Below are 17,798 nucleotides of genomic sequence, written 5' to 3' on the forward strand. Positions count from 1 at the left end.
TTAGCAAAATCAGCGATTAAATGTCAAGTTTTTGCTTATTTGCATCATCAAAGCCATTCCTGGAAATATAAACAACTAATTATCATGCTACCAGACTTTACACAGGATAAATATTTATTAAAAGTACATATTTAGCTGTATTTTCCACATTTGAGAAATGCTGTTTCTCACAATCCCGATGAATAAAAGTTAAAATATTTAAAGATATCTACAGAATCAAACATTTACACATGTATACAAAGTCCCACATTAAGAGGCATCAATACAAAAGGAAAATATAACGGCAGAAGAGTCAATATATACAAAAATAACAGTCACTTATAAACAGAGGACGATGAATATGTTCATAGTCTTTGTTCAGGAGATAATCAGAGCTTTGAACTCACATTTAGGAGGAAAGGTTTGAAAAAGGAGAAGCTCCAACTAAAGATAAACATTAGGTTTCAAAGTCTGTGGGAACATTTATATTTCAGAGGTTTAGTTTTGGCAGAAATACAACTTGTATTACTTCCAGCGCTGTAGAGTGCGTGTTAGCATAGCATTGATAGTGGAGAAAATACATTTTAAAGAACGATGATACCAGTTTTTCTACATCAGTGTTGCACTGTTCACATTTCAAAAGTAGTTTGGATTCATCAAGAAGTATTAAATATTGGATAAAGATTATAATGAAACCCTTTAAAATCAGAATGAAAATACACCTTTTTTCCATTCATACATTTTTAATATATTGGTTGTAGAAACGTTGATAATTAGCACTACAGCTAAGAGAGAAGATATAAACCTTAATTTGTATTCATTTGAATGTATAGAGGGGGAACTGAGGAGATGATATTGGCTAAAAAGGTCACTCTTAATTTAGAAATATTCAGATAATTATTCAAACAGGAGTGATTTTAATCTGTGCTCTGTAAGTTATTCTTTTAAAGGTTTTTAATTTTTTAATGTACAGAATCCTAGGTGTTTCAGTAATACGCTGCTGGAGGAAGATAAGAGAATATCTAGCCGTTTTTTATTTTACTGTCACATTTATTAATTAAACTTCAGTTGTTCCTGGAGGACCTTAAAGTATATTTATATTTAGCTTATTATTCCCAGTTTGCTCACCCACCAGCACCTTGTTAAAATGTTAAAGTGATGTCAGAAAACAACATTTCTGTTCCTCAAAAACTGTATAATTACTCCAGAAATATGACCAGTCAAAAAGGGTTGGTCGGCCATTTAAATTAAATTAAAGACCAATCTTTTTAATTTGGCTTATAATCTGGGGCAATAGTAATTTTTTAGTAGTATCACTGTTCATGTTTTAAGATATAACTCTTTCTGTTTGTTTACACCTTGTTTTTAATTATTGTTCCTCATTTGTTATTGTCATTTTATGTCATACTCTGTAAAAGCACTTCAAGCATGAAAGGTGTTATATAAATAAAGTTTATTATTATTAATGTCGTCTGGTTTTTTGAGCGTTATTTTCTCTTCTTTGTGAAACGCCGCTGTGTCAAATGTCCTTCTTGGGTTGCCGTACATTGCCAAAATGGGTGCGCTCTGTGAGTCTCACACTCCGCTTCTCTCTGGGGGCTCTCTCCCTCTATTCACACCACTTTTCCCCAGCTTTCAAAGACTTATTCCTGGGTAGAAAAGCCATGTGCATCACCCTGGATCTCTGCATATGTGCCTGTGAGTCTGAGACCCTGCTGATTGATTGATTGATTGATTGATTGGTTGATTGATTGATTGATTGATTGATTAGTTTATTAACAGCTTGTATATTGGGTACAGTACAGTACAGCTCAAAACATACAATTGTTAAGGGGATGCAGACCAGAGAATGACTTTCGTCTTGTGTACATCAGGGTCCCCCATTTCCAATTCATCATATCATTTAAGACATACAAGACATATTTGACATACAGATGGCTTATTTACAATTTACATACAGGTGTTTTTTGTTACATACAGTTGGCTTACTTACACATTTCATTTTAGATTTCGTTCTAATACATCCTAACCGGACATTTAAGACATACCAAGTCTACAGATATACAGTTAGTAACAGAGTCTAAAATGCGAGTATATACATAGATGGGGGGGGAAGCTGTCCATTGTACGACAGGTTGAGATTTGTACCATTACCGGAGCCAGTTTTGCAATGCTCTCCCCCGAAGGTGCTAACAGCAGTGACTCTGCTGTTTTCATCTTCTTGTACATTTCATGACTTAAAAGGGGACGAAATGGACAGTTTCCTGTCCATACTGACATGAATATGTCCATAACACCGGATGTTTATGCAGTCAAACATACATTTGAATTAAAACAGTTTAATGCACTTTTAACACGCATGTACCCACGATTCAAGCTGCTTTCCTGGGTTACAAAGTGCTGTGAAGCAGCCTGTTCTCTGGCTACAGTCTGGGTGCAAGAGCCATGTGCTGCAAGGATCTCTCTGGGTGCACTCTGTGAGTCTCACACCCTGCTTCTCCGGGGTGCTGAAGAGTCATTTTCAGGCTCCTCTCCACAGTTGTCCCCCTAAAAATGATTTGTAATCATTATCTTTGCATTTAAATGATTTATTTTATCATTAATATGGTTCCCTAACACAATGCACATAGTCTGGAGCTCACTGGGGTCTGGGGTCCTGCATCTGCATTAATCAGGCGTTTTAACACTTTTTTCCATGAAAATGATTTTTATTCACTATCATTGGGCTATATAAATCAAATTCCGGGTTACTCGGAGCACAATTGTAACTTTTACTATTTAAATGTATTTGTATTATATATTTTTGGGCAATAAAAGTGATATTTCTGGGTGACTTTGTCAGTTTATGGAACTTAGCCCACAAATCCTGGAGGTTCCAGGCCGAATTTGGGAGCTCATAGGCGGCCTGCCATGAGCCCCCACCCGTGGAAAGAAGAAAAAAGTGAAAAAAACGGTCAATTATATCTTAAAATAATCAAAAATGAAGTTTAAAAATATTCTCGAAATAATTACTAAGTGCCAACGGAGAAGGGGCTCAAAAAAGCTCCTTCGGGCCGAAGCCCCGGACACTTTTCCACTTCTCCGTTGTAACTTACAACGGAGAGGGGAAACCAAGCTTCCCCTTCTCCATCAAAAAAATGTATTCATCCATTTCAGACTACTGTCTGCACGAAATCGGAAACCCGGTTTTTGAGAGGACTCAGAAAAAAAAACCTGGTGTCTGATTTCATGGAGGAATGTATCCGCTCCATGTGCACTCTGGCTCTGATACATTTGTTGCCTGGAGACCCCCCAGCCTGGTTCTTACCAAACTTTAAGTTTGCAAACTGGTCTCTGGACGAATGTAAGGGGAGTTTGAGGGGACTCTACCCGCATTATGAGACACTATTTTGGGATACATTTTCTCACTTTCACCCCTTTTCTATGGATCTCCAAAAAGTGAAGTCAGACTTTTTCTGACTGTGGAGGAATGCAAGGGGAGTTTGAGGGGACTCTACCTGCATTATGAGACACTATTTTGGGATACATTTTCTCACTTTCACCCCTTTTCTATGGATCTCCAAAAAGTGAAGTCAGACTTTTTCTGACTGTGGAGGAATGCAAGGGGAGTTTGAGGGGACTCTACCCGCATTATGAGACACTATTTTCGGATACATTTTCTCACTTTCACCCCTTTTCTATGGATCCCCAAAAAGTGAAGTCAGACTTTTTCTGACTGTGGAGGAATGCAAGGGGAGTTGACAGGGGACTGATGCACTATTTTTGGATACTTTTTTACATTTTCAGCCCTTTTCCATGGATGAATTGAAACTTATTTTTTTTACATTTTGGTCAATTTGACCAAGTTCTGGTAACCACATTGCCTGGAGGATAGGACCGAGATATGACAGACTCTCTGGCCGCCTCACAAGTCACTATTGTCGGACACTTTCTTTGTTTTACCCCGGTTCTAGCACTCTTTCCTCCTTTGACCATAAAAAGTGTTTCCTGCTGGGGTACTACCTGGTTCCGGGGAACCCCAAACCCTCTCATGGTTGGGGCACCATGAATTGATGCATCAGACCCAATGTTGCCATCACCAGCCCCACGTTGGTGCGGAGGTGGGACAATTTAACCCTGTCGTATACCATGCATTGAAGCATTGGACCCATTGTTGCAATCACCGGTTACGCTAACGCATATAAACGGAGAAACAAATCCTGGAGGTTCCAGGCAGAATTTGGGTACTCATAGGTGGCTCATAGGCGGCCTGCCATGCACACCCACCCGTGGAAAGAAGAAGAAGAAAAAAGTAAAGAAAACGGTCAATTATATCTTAAAATAATCAAAAATGAATATTTAAAAAATTGTCGAAAAAACGACTGAGTGCCAACTCCAAAGCCCCGGAGACTTTTCCCCTTCTCCGTCGCAACTTACAACGGAGAGGGGAAAATCAGGTTCCCCTACTCCGTTGAAAAAGTTCATTCATCCATTTCAGACTACTGTCTGCACGAAATCGGAAACCCGTTTTTTGAGAGGACTCAGAACAAAAACGGCCGTGTAATGTCCTGGAGGAATTCATCCGCTACATGTGCACTCTGGCTTGGATAAATGTGTTGCCTGGAGACCCCTCAGCCTGGTTCTTACCAAACTTTAAGTTTTTGAACTGGTCTCTGGAGGAATGATATGGGAGTTGACAGGGGAATCTACCCAGGTTATGAGGGACTATTTACGGATACAAGTTTATCTCTTTAGCCCTTTTTTATGGTTCTCCAAAAAGTTAACTCAGACTTTTTCTGACTCTGGAGGAATGTAAGAGAATAGCAAAGCTTTCCAAATGCACATGAAAAAAGTCTTTAACTTCAATCTTTGAGTGGTTTGTTACTAATCTGCTCATACTGTATTAATAACGTGAACGACAATATAATCTTCAAATCTTGAATCTTTGAATGGAAATATAATGTGTGAAAAAAATATCATTTATCAATTTGTCTTTTTTTATTTTCATTGGAAGCACATTCCACCTGTGTAGAGACAGCTGTCGACTGATTGGAGGACTGCAGAAGTCTGTGTCTGTTTGTGTGTGTGTGTGTGTGTGTGTGTGTGTGTGTGTGTGTGTGTGTGTGTGTGTGTGTGTGTGTGTGTGTGTGTGTGTGTGTATGTGTGTGTGTGTGTGTGTGTGTGTGTGTGTGTGTGTGTGTGTGTGTGTGTGTGTGTGTGTGTGTGTGTGTGTGTGTGTGTGTGTGTGTGTTTGTGTGTGTGTGTGTGTGTGTGTGTGTGTGTGTGGATTGGAAAGGGTGTACCATCATCAGCAGTACGGGATGTTGGACCGTTTTTCTTCACCTTCTACACTGCAGACTTCACCCACAACACTGAAACACCTGCAGATGTTCTCTGACAACTCCCCTGTGGGAACTTCAGTCTCATGCTTTGAATGTTATGAAGACCAAGGAGCGGCATTTTGCCGACAACTGTAAACAGCCTTGTCTGTTTGAGCAACTAGCTCAGTGCAAAGAAGTAGAAAGGGTTGGGAGAGAGTGAAGAGAGAGAGAGAGAGAGGTTCCAGGTTGTTGTGTTGAGAATATTCAGGAGAATATTTGTCATTGTTCCAATGATAATAAACAAACATTTGCATAAAGAATATTTGTCCACTCATATGTTGATAAGAGTATTAAAAACGTATAAAAAATGAGCGATTCATTTGTAATTAATCGCGATTAACTATGGACAATCATGCGATAAATCGTGATTAAATATTTGAATCGACTGACAGACCTAATTATTATTATTATCTGTCCAGGGACTACTGATTAAAACTAAACCCACCGCCAAAAAAGGAGCAGAGAGAGAGGAGAGAGAAGAGAGAGATAGAAAAGAGAGAAGGGAGAAAGAGAGATTTGCGAGTTGCATAAGAACTGGTAAGATAGCAGGGTTTCCCACACATAGACTTTATTTGGGCGGGCCGCCCAGGTATATTAACGGCCGCCAAAGTATAATTTGCGAGCCATTTAGGTTTAATCTTTTCAATCTGTCCGCGAGCGCGACGGCATCTGCGATCCCTCGCTCTACCCCTCGCTATCGCGTAGAGTCTGCTTTATACGCTCCGCACAGTAACCCAGCTGCGAGGCACGGGCGAACAGTTAATGGGCGTGCTCCCTAGCGCACCAACCCCCCCCCCTGTTCATAAAGTAAAGTACCCCTCAAAAGGTCCGGTTTATTTCATCTTAAGGATGCGCACCAAGCAACATCTCCAGGTGCTCCTTTGCGAACCAGGGCAAAAAAGTTATGTGCTCCCCTGATTATATTTGAGTTTTATCACCACAATTGCTCCATGGTGTATATATATATATACACCAAAGGAAGGCCAATACGGGTAGCTGCTCTCAGGAGGGAGTCCAGGAGAAAAGAGAGAAGGAAAGTGGCCTTCGCTCAGAATCTGTGTTACCTTCAAGGACAAGGGGAAACATGTTCAGGTAACAAAACAGAGGACTAGACTTCAACTGTCACACACACTCCACGAGGTTTAGCCTCAGCTCAATTTGAGCTCTCTGTAAAGATACGGGTCCAGCTCTCGGAGAGCATTGATCAGAACCCTGCTGGCTGCAGCTCCTTTATTTCGCACCGCGTCCACCACCTCTCGTGCTCCGTCATTTTGGGGTTTGGTTCTGGCTGACGTCATTTCAGATTCACTGATCACTTCAGACTCAAAGAGTTTATCCAGAAGGTTGTTCAGGACAGTTGGAGTCACTCTTTGAATGAACTCTGTCCGAACTGAGAGCAGCCTCTGGTCTGCTGGGACTCTGCTCTCTGCTGGGACTCTGCTCTCTGCTGGGACTCTGCTCTCTGCTGGGACTCTGCTCTCTGCTGAGACTCTGCTCTCTGCTGGGACTCTGCTCTCTGCTGGGACTCTGCTCTCTGCTGAGACTCTGCTCTCTGCAGGGACTCTGCTCTCTGCTGAGACTCTGCTCTCTGCTGGGACTCTGCTCTCTGCTGGGACTCTGCTCTCTGCTGGGACTCTGCTCTCTGCTGGGACTCTGCTCTCTGCTGGGACTCTACTCTCTGCTGGGACTCTGCTCTCTGCTGAGACTCTGCTCTCTGCTGGGACTCTGCTCTCTGCTGGGACTCTGCTCTCTGCTGGGACTCTGCTCTCTGCTGAGAATCTGCTCTCTGCTGGGACTCTGCTCTCTGCTGGGACATGTCTCTGGGATAATTCATTCCTTGGACCTGGTAGATAAACAGGAAAAATACTTTTGTTAACCGACAATCAATTAAACAGATGTCTTACAAATATAAGTAACTCGACATTCCCAGAGGTGGATTTCTGTTCACTTAAAGTTATAATATGTAGCATTTCCTCATTCAAATATATCAAAACTCCAGAGCAAGGGAGCACCTAACCCCCAACTGCTCACTGGCGCCGGCTAGACTGGCTACCTCCGCTCTGACTTCTCAACTGCATGTGTCTGTGTGCATATAACTGTGTGTGTATTTGTGTATGTGCATGATGTAAAAAGTGTGTACTGTGTGTACTGTACGTACCTATATAAAAAAAATGGTGTGTGTGTACGACAGAGTGTACACATCCTCTCGGGGGATTAATAAAGGTCCGTCTTCTACACCTGTATTATGTATACTTGGTTGAGTTGTTTACATAGATTATCCCAAATGGTTCAGAGAGATGTGTCATGTTAAAGGTAACAGTACTGTAGGAGCCATTTCCTTAGATTATAGTATCTTATCTTTTTAGAGTGTAACCTGAGATTCTGTGGTGTATATTAGGCATGGGCGGTGTCATTTTTTTCATACCGTCATACCTTGCTGACATCATACCGTGGTATACGGTATATGTCGGTATCAGTCCCAATTTAAGGGGTAATTTCTCCCCCAAAAAGATGTTTTACTCACTATATCAACAGCCAGCCCCACCAAAAATATTTTCCACCAGCCGCCACTGACGGTATGACTTGGGTTGACTTGAGTGAGGTGGCGTTCGGCAGCAAATAGATGTTTCGAACGGTATATTATATGTTCGGTGTAAAATGCAGCCCGAGCCGGTAGACGCTCGCAAAGTGCCGCGACGTGCGCGCAAGTGCAAAACAAGGGCTGCATACATGACACATTGTGCAAATGGCACATTTTGAGATCGGATACAGGACGCGTTTGTAGATATCCGACGTTGTTTCCATAGTGAGCTAAGTTAACAATATATCATCATACATAAACATTTTCCGGGAGTAAATACTTGACTTATGTAAACTGTGTTCGTTATTCTCCCGTCCAGGAGAGAAGCTTTAAAAGGAGACTAAATGGAGTCTCTGTGAAAGTTCAATTGGGTACTTTAATTAAAAAAGGCGCGGGTTGGTCACAAGCATGATATTGTTCAGTCAGACAAACAGCTGTGATCCGCTCCTCGTTAGGGAAGCCAAGAGTTGGATCTCTCCCCCGGTGCTGTTATATATCCTCTGCTGGCTCCTCCCCGCCTGCCGGCTCGCCTCGTCTCCAATGTCCGTTGTTGCATTTAAACAGAGGATTGGCTCCTTTCACATCCAATATATGCTCAACACGCCTTTTCTCCTCAGATTATCTTTCATCACTTTTCATTTAACACATTCTAAACGCTGTAATCAATACTCTAAAAAATACTTCTCGGCTGGTTTGGTTTCCGGTCATTCCGGATGTTGTCACATGCTACTCTCGTCTGTAAACATTAATGTATTCAAATAAACTTTACCTTCATTTAATATTCAGCATGGTAGTATCTCGACATCTATAGTTGTAGTGTTAAATCAGTAGGCTTCGGTTTGCACCACTCCATATCATTTCGCTACTAAATTCACCTCTTTAGGAAATCGTATATTGGCCACATGCTATGTGCGTAGATGAAGGATTTTCAGAATAAAAGCTTAACTGCTTGTGCACAAGAATTTCTGGTTTTTCAGTATAAAAGAGCATTAAAACTGACGGCATGTTTAAACTACATGTCCCCATTAAAACATTGATTTTAATTTCTAACACTTATTGAATAAAGTTTGCTATATTCACTAACTAGTTTGGCAATATTATTCCGTGCATGTGTTAAAAACCTTATTTCCATTTGATTCATTGGATTACTCGCGTGAATGTTTAGCACGTAAATGCTTTCGTTTTTAAAACCGTCCGACCTCGACTACAAAACCATCAACCAGTTGCATAGGATTAAAAAATGTCAACACTCACTCACCCCGTCTTAAACATTCCCAAAGAAGTGCCTCTGTCTCTCGTTGTGCTGGATGAAGTCACTGGCGACGAGTAAACCCAAAATAGTCCCAAACAGGCGCAGAGGCATTTTTCTTTTTTACTAGTTGTCCGAGTTCGGGGCCGGCCAATGCTGCCGCCATCTTGCTCAGCTCAGCTCTGTGCTGAGCTCTGAGAGCGGGAAAGACGGACTGCCCTCCCCTGCCCTCTGCTGGCGCGTGCTGTGCATTACAACCAATGTCGTCCCTGTCAAAACTCTGTGTACGTGTAATAGAATGAAACGCATCTATGATTTGGCGCACAGTCTGTGACGTCAAGGTATTGAAAATCATACCGACGGTATTTCGAAATACCCTGGTATACCGTAATACTGTCATACCGCCCAAGCCTAGTGTATATTATTTATTTATGATTTGAGTGCGTTACTCTGCAGGTCGAGATGCTGCAGCATAAAAGGAGAGGTGCTGCAGCCTACTGGTGCGGCTGACTGAAGCAAACAGTTTTTAGACCTTGCTGGTTGGGAGCGTCACAGCTTGGTTCTTTAGCATTGAAATATCAGTCAAATAGTTTGTTTAAAAACGTTTATATCTTTTTGCCTTTTTTGGAAATAAACTATCTTACTTTTCAATCGCATCTGGACATTTATATTTTTTCTCTCAAACTACAAGCGTCTATTCGTCGGTCAGCCCCACGAGTGAGGCACAAACAAAGGACAAACAACAAATGGATATCGTGGTCACTACAAGTACGTTCATCACGGTCTCCTGTAATGCCTTAATCCATTTAAGCATGAGAAGCTGAAGACTACAACTCCCATGATGCCACGCTGTTTCACCACCACACCACACTAGTTATTACTATAGTTTTAGAACATTACAGGTTGTGTGTTTAATGTCGTAACGATGCGTTGCCATGGAGCCTTAATAGAGAAGGCTATGAGATGGAGCTTTAGAGTTATCAGTCTATCACTGGGTCTGAGCTCAAGTGGAGTCTTTACCTTCCAGTGACAGGAGATAATTCCAGACTACGTTTCCACCTTGGTCCTTGAGCTTCAAATCCACTCTCTCTGTGCTCGTCGTCAGGGAAACTTGAAATGTCGGATCGTAATCTGGTCCAAAACTTGATACAAATGTTTTACTCTGAAAACCAGAAGCAGAAGTTAAACGTTTATCTGTTTCTTTCCTGATTGTGGATCCACATGCAGATACATGTGTGTTAATGATCATTGTGTTTCTTTAGAGGAGTATCAGTGACTCACCTGAGGCTGAATGAAGAAGCCCTCAGGTTCACAGTGCACACTGTAACCTTTGTACAGTTCCAGCTCACAGTCGGTGGAGATTGGGATGATCTCAGCACGTCTGTGTTGATCAGCAACCTTCAGTAACAGAGTAACTTTAGTTATGCTCAGAGACAACTTTATTTAAAGATCACATTAAAAAACAACAAACGTTGACAGACCTGCTCCACAAAGTGATGAGATACACAATCAATCACAACATAATTATAAGTATGTATTGCCTTTGTAAAGGAATATTACAAATAGATTATTTTAATTCTTTGAGATTAGCTATTGAATAAGCTATTCCAACGTTAACCAAAACCCAAACCGTCTGTGTCAGTTATACAACACAAAAGGCTGCTACCCAAGCTGTAACATGTGGCTGGTAGGGATGAGATCACGTTGTCTTGGCAGTGATTAATCTCAGCAGGTCTTTCAGTTCTGTGTGATGTGTTTAACATTCATGCCATCAGTTTCCACAGACAGAAAGACATGCTGAGAGAGAATCATACAAAACCACAAAGAGCGATCTGAAGATTTACAGTTCAGATAGATCTTATCCTTCTCCCAGCACGAGAAGGTTTGAAAAGAGGAGCAGTGTGTGAGGAAACAGCTGTGGTTTAAACCAGTGTTTAGTCTGATGGTGAGCACATGGCCTTACCTCCTTCTTAGGGACGTTTTTCTGCAGCAGATGTACATCCAGTGTTTGCTCCTCTCTGACCGGGGGTCGTAGGAACACCAGAATCTTGCCCTCTACCCGCAGAAGCAGATACCTTTTAAGAAGATCCCAGACCAGGCCAAAGAGAGAGAGGTGAGGCACCTTCACCACCACGTGAGTGCGTGTGACCTCCAGCGGCTCCAAGATGCTCAGGCCTTCATCAGTGATGTGGACGACAGACAACAGGCCGTCCAGGAGCAGCGCTGTGGAGCAAAGAGCTGGTCATCTGTTGCATTGCTGCTGAAACAGCTTCATCATATTCAATGTCACACCACTTTAGCTCAGAGCTAATGTTCATCAAATGTCATTCACTTTGGAGCCTCACTAGGATGTACCAGTTTATATCCTTCACCTTTTATTCTAATGTTTCATTATTGTTCCGCCCCCTGTGCTCTTTCTGGATGTGAGCATTTGCTGTTATGCATAAACTTTATTAATTATTTTTTATTCACCAGACTGCTGAAATGTTTGTAATCTGCTGCCAGAACAGCTTGACTGTGTCCGGTCTCATGTCTGAGTGATTCTCTAGATGTGTGAAGAGTTTTCTAAAGCTTTTAGGGCGTAGGGAGTCTAACTTATAAATGTTGTTGTCTGTTGTTTTGTTTTGTCCATGGTTCAGCCAGACTGCCAATGTAAAGAGCAGAAAGAGCAACAGATGAATAACAAAGTAAGAATTCATCAAACTGCTAGATTAGCATCAACACAATAAAAGGCCACTCTGAAACGTGCATTTTTGCTTTATTGGGGGGGTCTGGGGGGGTTTAACCCTAACCCTAACCCTGGGTGACATGTTAGGGTTAGGGTTAAACCCGACTGGTTTTCGGACCCCCCCAGACCCCCCCAATAAAGCAAAACTGCACGTTTCAGAGTGGCCTTTTATTGTGGCCAGCCTAAGGCACACCTGTATAATAATCATGCTGTCTAATCAGCATCTTGATATGCCACACCTGTGAGGTGGGATTGATTATCTCGGCAAAGGAGAAGTGCTCACTATCACAGATTTTTTCAGATTTGTGAACAATATTTGAGAGAAATGGTTATTTTGTGTACGTAGAAAATGTTTTAGATCTTTGAGTTCATCTCATGAAAAATGGGAGCAAAGAAAAGTGTTGCATTTATATTTTTGTTCAGTGTAGTTTAATAAAGCTGCTTTATAACTCTTGAACACTAGTGAATAGTATAAAGTGCTAATCATTATATAAGTGTATTTGTTAACACTTGATGTCTTTACCATCCTCTGTCTCACTGTGTGGCAGGTGGAGCTGGCAGACGGCAGCTTCATCAGAACTCTTCACCTCGAACAGCGGCCCTGCTGCCTGCTTGCCAGCTGATTGGAGGCGGCTCTCCTCCCAAGGGACCGTCCTGTACAGAAGCTCCGCCTCCTGAGCCATGACGAACACCAGGCCAGTCGAAGCACACTGGAACTCACCTGGACCAGGACACCTGAACCTGTAGACACACAGGGGACAGGTTACTACACCAAGCCTTCACTGGCCTGTGTTCTGACTGACAGGTGTTCATCCAGCTGGAGTCTGACCTGGAGGAGGGTTTGTTGAAAGATCTGAAACACCTGATGATTACAGGAACATCACTGAAGATGTGTCCACATGCATCAGAATGTGTGTGTAAACACATTTTTATTAAATTAACAAAATCTCGAGTCCAGCGAGGATCTAGACTGGTACAAGAAAACAATCCTTCCTACACACAGAGGCATTATTTTATTTACGTCTGTTGGAAAGAGATTGGATGCAATACCTCAAGGTGAAAGACATGAAATCAAACACAATGAAATGAATATATATCTTTCATGTGTTTAAAATAATGTTTGGTCATGTTATAGGATTACCTGTATGGAGACTCAGTTGTGTGCTCAGGTGAGAAGGATTCAGGGGCCTGGAACAAACAAAGTTAGTTATTTTAATATAAATCAAGTTAAGTTCTAGCTTCATGAAACCAAACCACAATTCCACAACATATTCAGACCAATTGGAAATATGCAAATGAGTCTGGATCATCTGAGTTCATCGTCAATTACAAACGGGATATTAACGGGTTAGCATGTCACAGCACTACCAGCCAATCACAGAACAGAATTAGCAGCAAATCATAGCATAGTATTACCAGCCAATCACAGCACAGTAGTACCAGCCAATCACAGCACAGTAGTACCAGCCAATCACAGTACATTGGGGCGGGATATTGTTCAGGTTTCTAGATAAATTGCGAGCGTTAGTGCATTTAACTTGACAGCCCTAATAATTATATGTCATTCAGTGGTGAAATAAATATACTCCACTCTGTACAACTGCTCCTCTCTCACCTTTCTGTCTGTCTTCACTTCCTGCTCCACATCGGAGTCACCTGATGGAGAGAGGTGGGGACAGAGAAAAATAATAATAATTATTGTACTATAAATATATTTTAAGATCAGATTTAGTGTACAATAGTTTGATGAATGGAGGATATGGTTTCAGTACTCACAGGTCTTCTGGATCTTGGCTCTGATCGTTTCATCATCTCTGATCCTGAAGGGATGAACACAATCCAACAATTTTGGATAAAGTTTAAAATAAGTGTTTTTTCTTTGAGTCAGCTTCAGAGTCCTGACTGATCTCATGCTTTACATCCCATCATATCTTCTCTGCAAACACTACGACTGACTGCCACAGCTCTCAGCTGCATCACAGGAAGTAACTGCTCATTAGGCTAGAAACTAAAAACATGAGAGGAAACAAAACAGAACACCTTTTCCACTCTTCTGTAAAATCATATATGTCTTTTAGAAAGTTGCTAACTAACTAAATGTGGATTTGCATTTTCAGCTTACAATAGTTGATGGAAGAATGAAAGAACCTGCAGTCAGTGGGAAACATCACTGATCTGTTGAGATTCCCCAGAGAGAGAAACACCTCCCTGTGTTTGATACAATACTGCTGAACCAGCAGAGACCCCGTACTGACCTGAGAGTCTCCAGTCTGCAGTCTTGACTCTCCAGAAGATCTCTCAGCAGCTCCACTCCTGAATGCTGCAGAGTGTTGAGACTCAGGTCCAGATCTCTCAGATGGATGTTGGACTTCAGAGCTGAGGCCAGAGCAGAACAGCTGATCTCTGACAAACTGCAGCTCCTCAGACTGAATAAAGAACACATGATGAGGATAAAAATCAGTTTATAATCCAATCAGATGTTCAGGTTTATTAAGTGTAGCTCAACATTCCTGTCTCCTAATCAATGAGCTTTTCCCTGAATTACATTGACTGTCTTTCTGTTATTGTGGATCATCATAATATCAGCCTTCTGTTCATTATCTGTGAAAACATTGAAATCAATGGGAAGCAAGAAAAACATGTATGCTTCAGAGATCAATGTGAAACTAATATTAGTTCAATCAGGAGAGACGTGATGTATGGAATACATGTTTATTATCGGGTCACATTATATAAATGAAACATAATGATGACAGTTATAACAAGTGAATGAAATGGTGTTTGGCGATTAGGCCCAGGTTTTGTAGGATGTCATTCGGGAAGGGAAGAACCGTTTCCAATGAACCCCCCCGGGTCTAGACACTGGTGGTGGTGATAAGTGGTTAGGTCCAGTTGGAAGGGAGAAGGTTGAGCTTGGCCCTGAGTTGGAAGCAGGAGGCGAAGGGGTGGAGGAGGGTTGCGCGTTGACACCTGGAAGACAGCTGATGGAAAAGGGGAGAGCATATATAGAGGGATTAACAGGTGCGATGATTAGGCTTGTGAACGGAGGGAAGTGATAGGTTAGCTGAGGAGTGGCGCTCCCTATCATTTAGTGAAGGGAGCGAGTATTGCCATGACGCGCAATACAAAGTGATAGGTCTTCCTGCCTGAACTTGAGCTGAGCTTCATTTCAATCAGGAGAGACGTGATGTATGGAATACATGTTTATTATCGGGTCACATTATATAAATGAAACATAATGATGACAGTTATAACAAGTGAATGAAATGGTGTTTGGCGATTACGCCCAGGTTTTGTAGGATGTCATTCGGGAAGGGAAGAACCGTTTCCGATGAAACCCCCAAAAGAAGTGAAAGTATGAAGTACTGAACGTGATGAAATCTTACCTTGTGGGATGCAGTGAAAATCTATGGATGAAATGAGAGGTTAATACATGTGGGGATTTAGACGTGCTGATGCCTCCTAGGCATCCTCCCTGGACGTACAGGGCTTCCTGGACGTACAGGGCATCCTGGACATACAGGGCATCCCGGACATACGGGGCGTCCCGGACATACGGGGCTTTCCGGACGTACGGGGCATCCCGGACGTACGGGGCATCCTGGACGTACAGGGCGTCCTGGACATACAGGGCTTCCCGGACGTACGGGGCATCCCGGACGTACGGGGCATCCCGGACGAACGGGGCATCCTGGACGTACAGGGCATCCCGGACGTACGGGGCAGCCTGACTTCGCAGGGACACATTTTATACAGACCCGAAGGTTACAACCTGGACGTACAGGGTTAGACATGCAAGGATAAACATGAGCCGCGGGGCGAATATACGTGCTGACATGCTAAGAACCACCACCAGTTATATGCATACGTACCAATTTGAAGGTTGGAGAGACCTTTGGATAGCCAGCACGGCACTGGGTTTCGGACGAATGTAGGATGAGAAGCGGTTGTTGTAGGGAAGAGGAACAATTACCTTGATTGCGGCAGGTTTGCTGCACCTATCCTGAACGAGCCCTGAAATGCTCTTAAGACACCACCACCAGTTATATGCATGTTTAACAGAGGTAAGCTTGAGAGATCGTGGATAGCCGGCACGAGCCGATGCCTGGCGAAGAGGGAGATGTAGACAATGTAATGCGGCTGTTAGCTTGAGTACAATGATGCATGAATATCATACCCTGCTTAACATAAGCCATGTGAGCATGAAACCAAATATATGAGTGCAATATGAGCAGCATGAAATAATATTTGCTTAGGTAAATGCTGAGACATGACCCATGATATAGGCAGGGCTCAACGCTAACTTTTAAAAGTGGTTGCCAGGCTGGCAACCAGGCATCCGCTTTTGGTTGCCAACTGAAAATACGGTTGCCCTTTTTTTTTTGATACCTTATATTTTAAATAATTAAGATGCTAAACAGTTATACATCAACTTAATAATGAACATGTGACACAAGAATTTTCAAATGCTTTACAATAAGTAATTAACGCACTTATTTGAACCTAAGTGGTAGTAAACTTGTCCACCCTCAATTGCTGGTATACAAAATACCAGTAGTGCTGCTGTTGTTCTGTCTTCATAGATCCCTCACAAATGAATTGAGCAAGTCACCGGTTTCTTGATCATCCGTTGTCTCCCTTTCAAATGTGGGTTTTCTTGACCTTTGTGCTGACCCCCACCATAGACCCATTGGCCCTTCAGCATTGAAGTCTTGGATTGGCCAGACTAATACATTTCTAATGTTAAATAAATGAAAACCATTCATAGTTAAACATTTGATATTAATTATTGATGCTGTAAATTACCTTTAATATGTCTAACTATATTTAAAATGTGTTACCTTTTTATAGAAGTGATCATAATTTAATGCAACCATTTTCTATGGTAAAGTTTCGTTTTGCACTTTTATTTTGGTAGTAATAAGATCGGGACTCTTATTTTGAAGGAACTTTTACCGGAAGTGAATGGAAAACATTCCTCTTTGTTTTTCGTTCGGGTTTTACCTTACGCTCCATCAGTTGAATCACTTTGAACATTCATTGGAGAAGTTGAGGTGTTGGCTGAACTTTTTATCACACAGTCAAGCAACTTATTTTTTGCTTCGCCATTTTGTTGTAAAACAAACACACGGCGCACCGCGCACGCGAGTAAACGTGCATCGCTTTCTGGCTCCGTAATCACGCCAATGCACGTGCAATTTAAGTATCAGGTTCCGACTGGTCACAACAATCAAATATCACTCTTAAAAATGAATAGGAACATTTATCTATTTTGGGGTGCACGTTTTGCTGTCCTTATTTCTTATGTTAAAAACTGGTTGCCACTGATGGCAACCAAAGTCCAAGAAGTGGTTGACATTTTTCAAATGGTTGCCAATGGCAACCTGGCAACCGTTACTGTCGAGCCCTGGTATAGGACTAGCTTAATTAGCAGTTTAATTACGCCACGGTGAGACGTAGATGCTGATGTGCTGGTTGGGTGATTAGACTGTCTTTTATCATCTTACATGAACATCTCTTTCTCCCTGAAAGAAACCCCCCAAAACCACGGATGGGCAGCATCCGTGGCTGTGTTGAAGCTTGAGACAGCGGTACTTACTGAGCATTGTGACGGGTAGTAGTTACCCGAACTGCATAACTCCATGCTGTAACGCGTTACACCCGTTACGTATTGCGCCGAGGCTTCGGAGCGTGTGTCGAGTAATCCCCGAATCTTTTTGTGAAGCATGTATCGAGGCTTGTATCGTTTCGGGCCAGTGACGTCATCGATGACGAACGAACCTCGCTGCCTGTCGATACCACGTGAAAGCTTCGGGAAGCGATTCGGATCATTTGAACCGTTGAGCCACAACGCTCATAATACCCATGGATGTATAACAAGAACCATGTTACCCCTCCTGT

At 42.2% G+C, this 17,798-nt stretch overlaps 1 protein-coding gene across 1 annotated transcript in view; it reads right to left on the reverse strand.

The window, feature by feature from the left end:
* Window positions 1-1,901: 1,901 nt before the first annotated feature.
* LOC307034976 (NACHT, LRR and PYD domains-containing protein 12-like) overlaps window positions 1,902-17,798 on the reverse strand; it is a gene marked incomplete at its 5' end in the record, with an annotated part of 103,001 nt that continues 87,104 nt past the window's right edge. The window contains 9 exons of the mRNA XM_079673900.1: window positions 1,902-7,182; window positions 10,190-10,331; window positions 10,451-10,567; window positions 11,133-11,392; window positions 12,421-12,638; window positions 12,701-12,759; window positions 13,513-13,553; window positions 13,674-13,717; window positions 14,153-14,323. Of these exons, the coding sequence (XP_079530026.1) occupies window positions 6,488-7,182; window positions 10,190-10,331; window positions 10,451-10,567; window positions 11,133-11,392; window positions 12,421-12,638; window positions 12,701-12,759; window positions 13,513-13,553; window positions 13,674-13,717; window positions 14,153-14,323 (1,747 nt within the window). The 3' untranslated portion in view covers window positions 1,902-6,487. The remainder of the gene's footprint in view (window positions 7,183-10,189; window positions 10,332-10,450; window positions 10,568-11,132; window positions 11,393-12,420; window positions 12,639-12,700; window positions 12,760-13,512; window positions 13,554-13,673; window positions 13,718-14,152; window positions 14,324-17,798) is intronic.

This window comes from Notothenia rossii, assembly GCF_949606895.1.
Source record: "Notothenia rossii genome assembly, chromosome: 4".
NCBI lineage: Eukaryota > Metazoa > Chordata > Actinopteri > Perciformes > Nototheniidae > Notothenia > Notothenia rossii.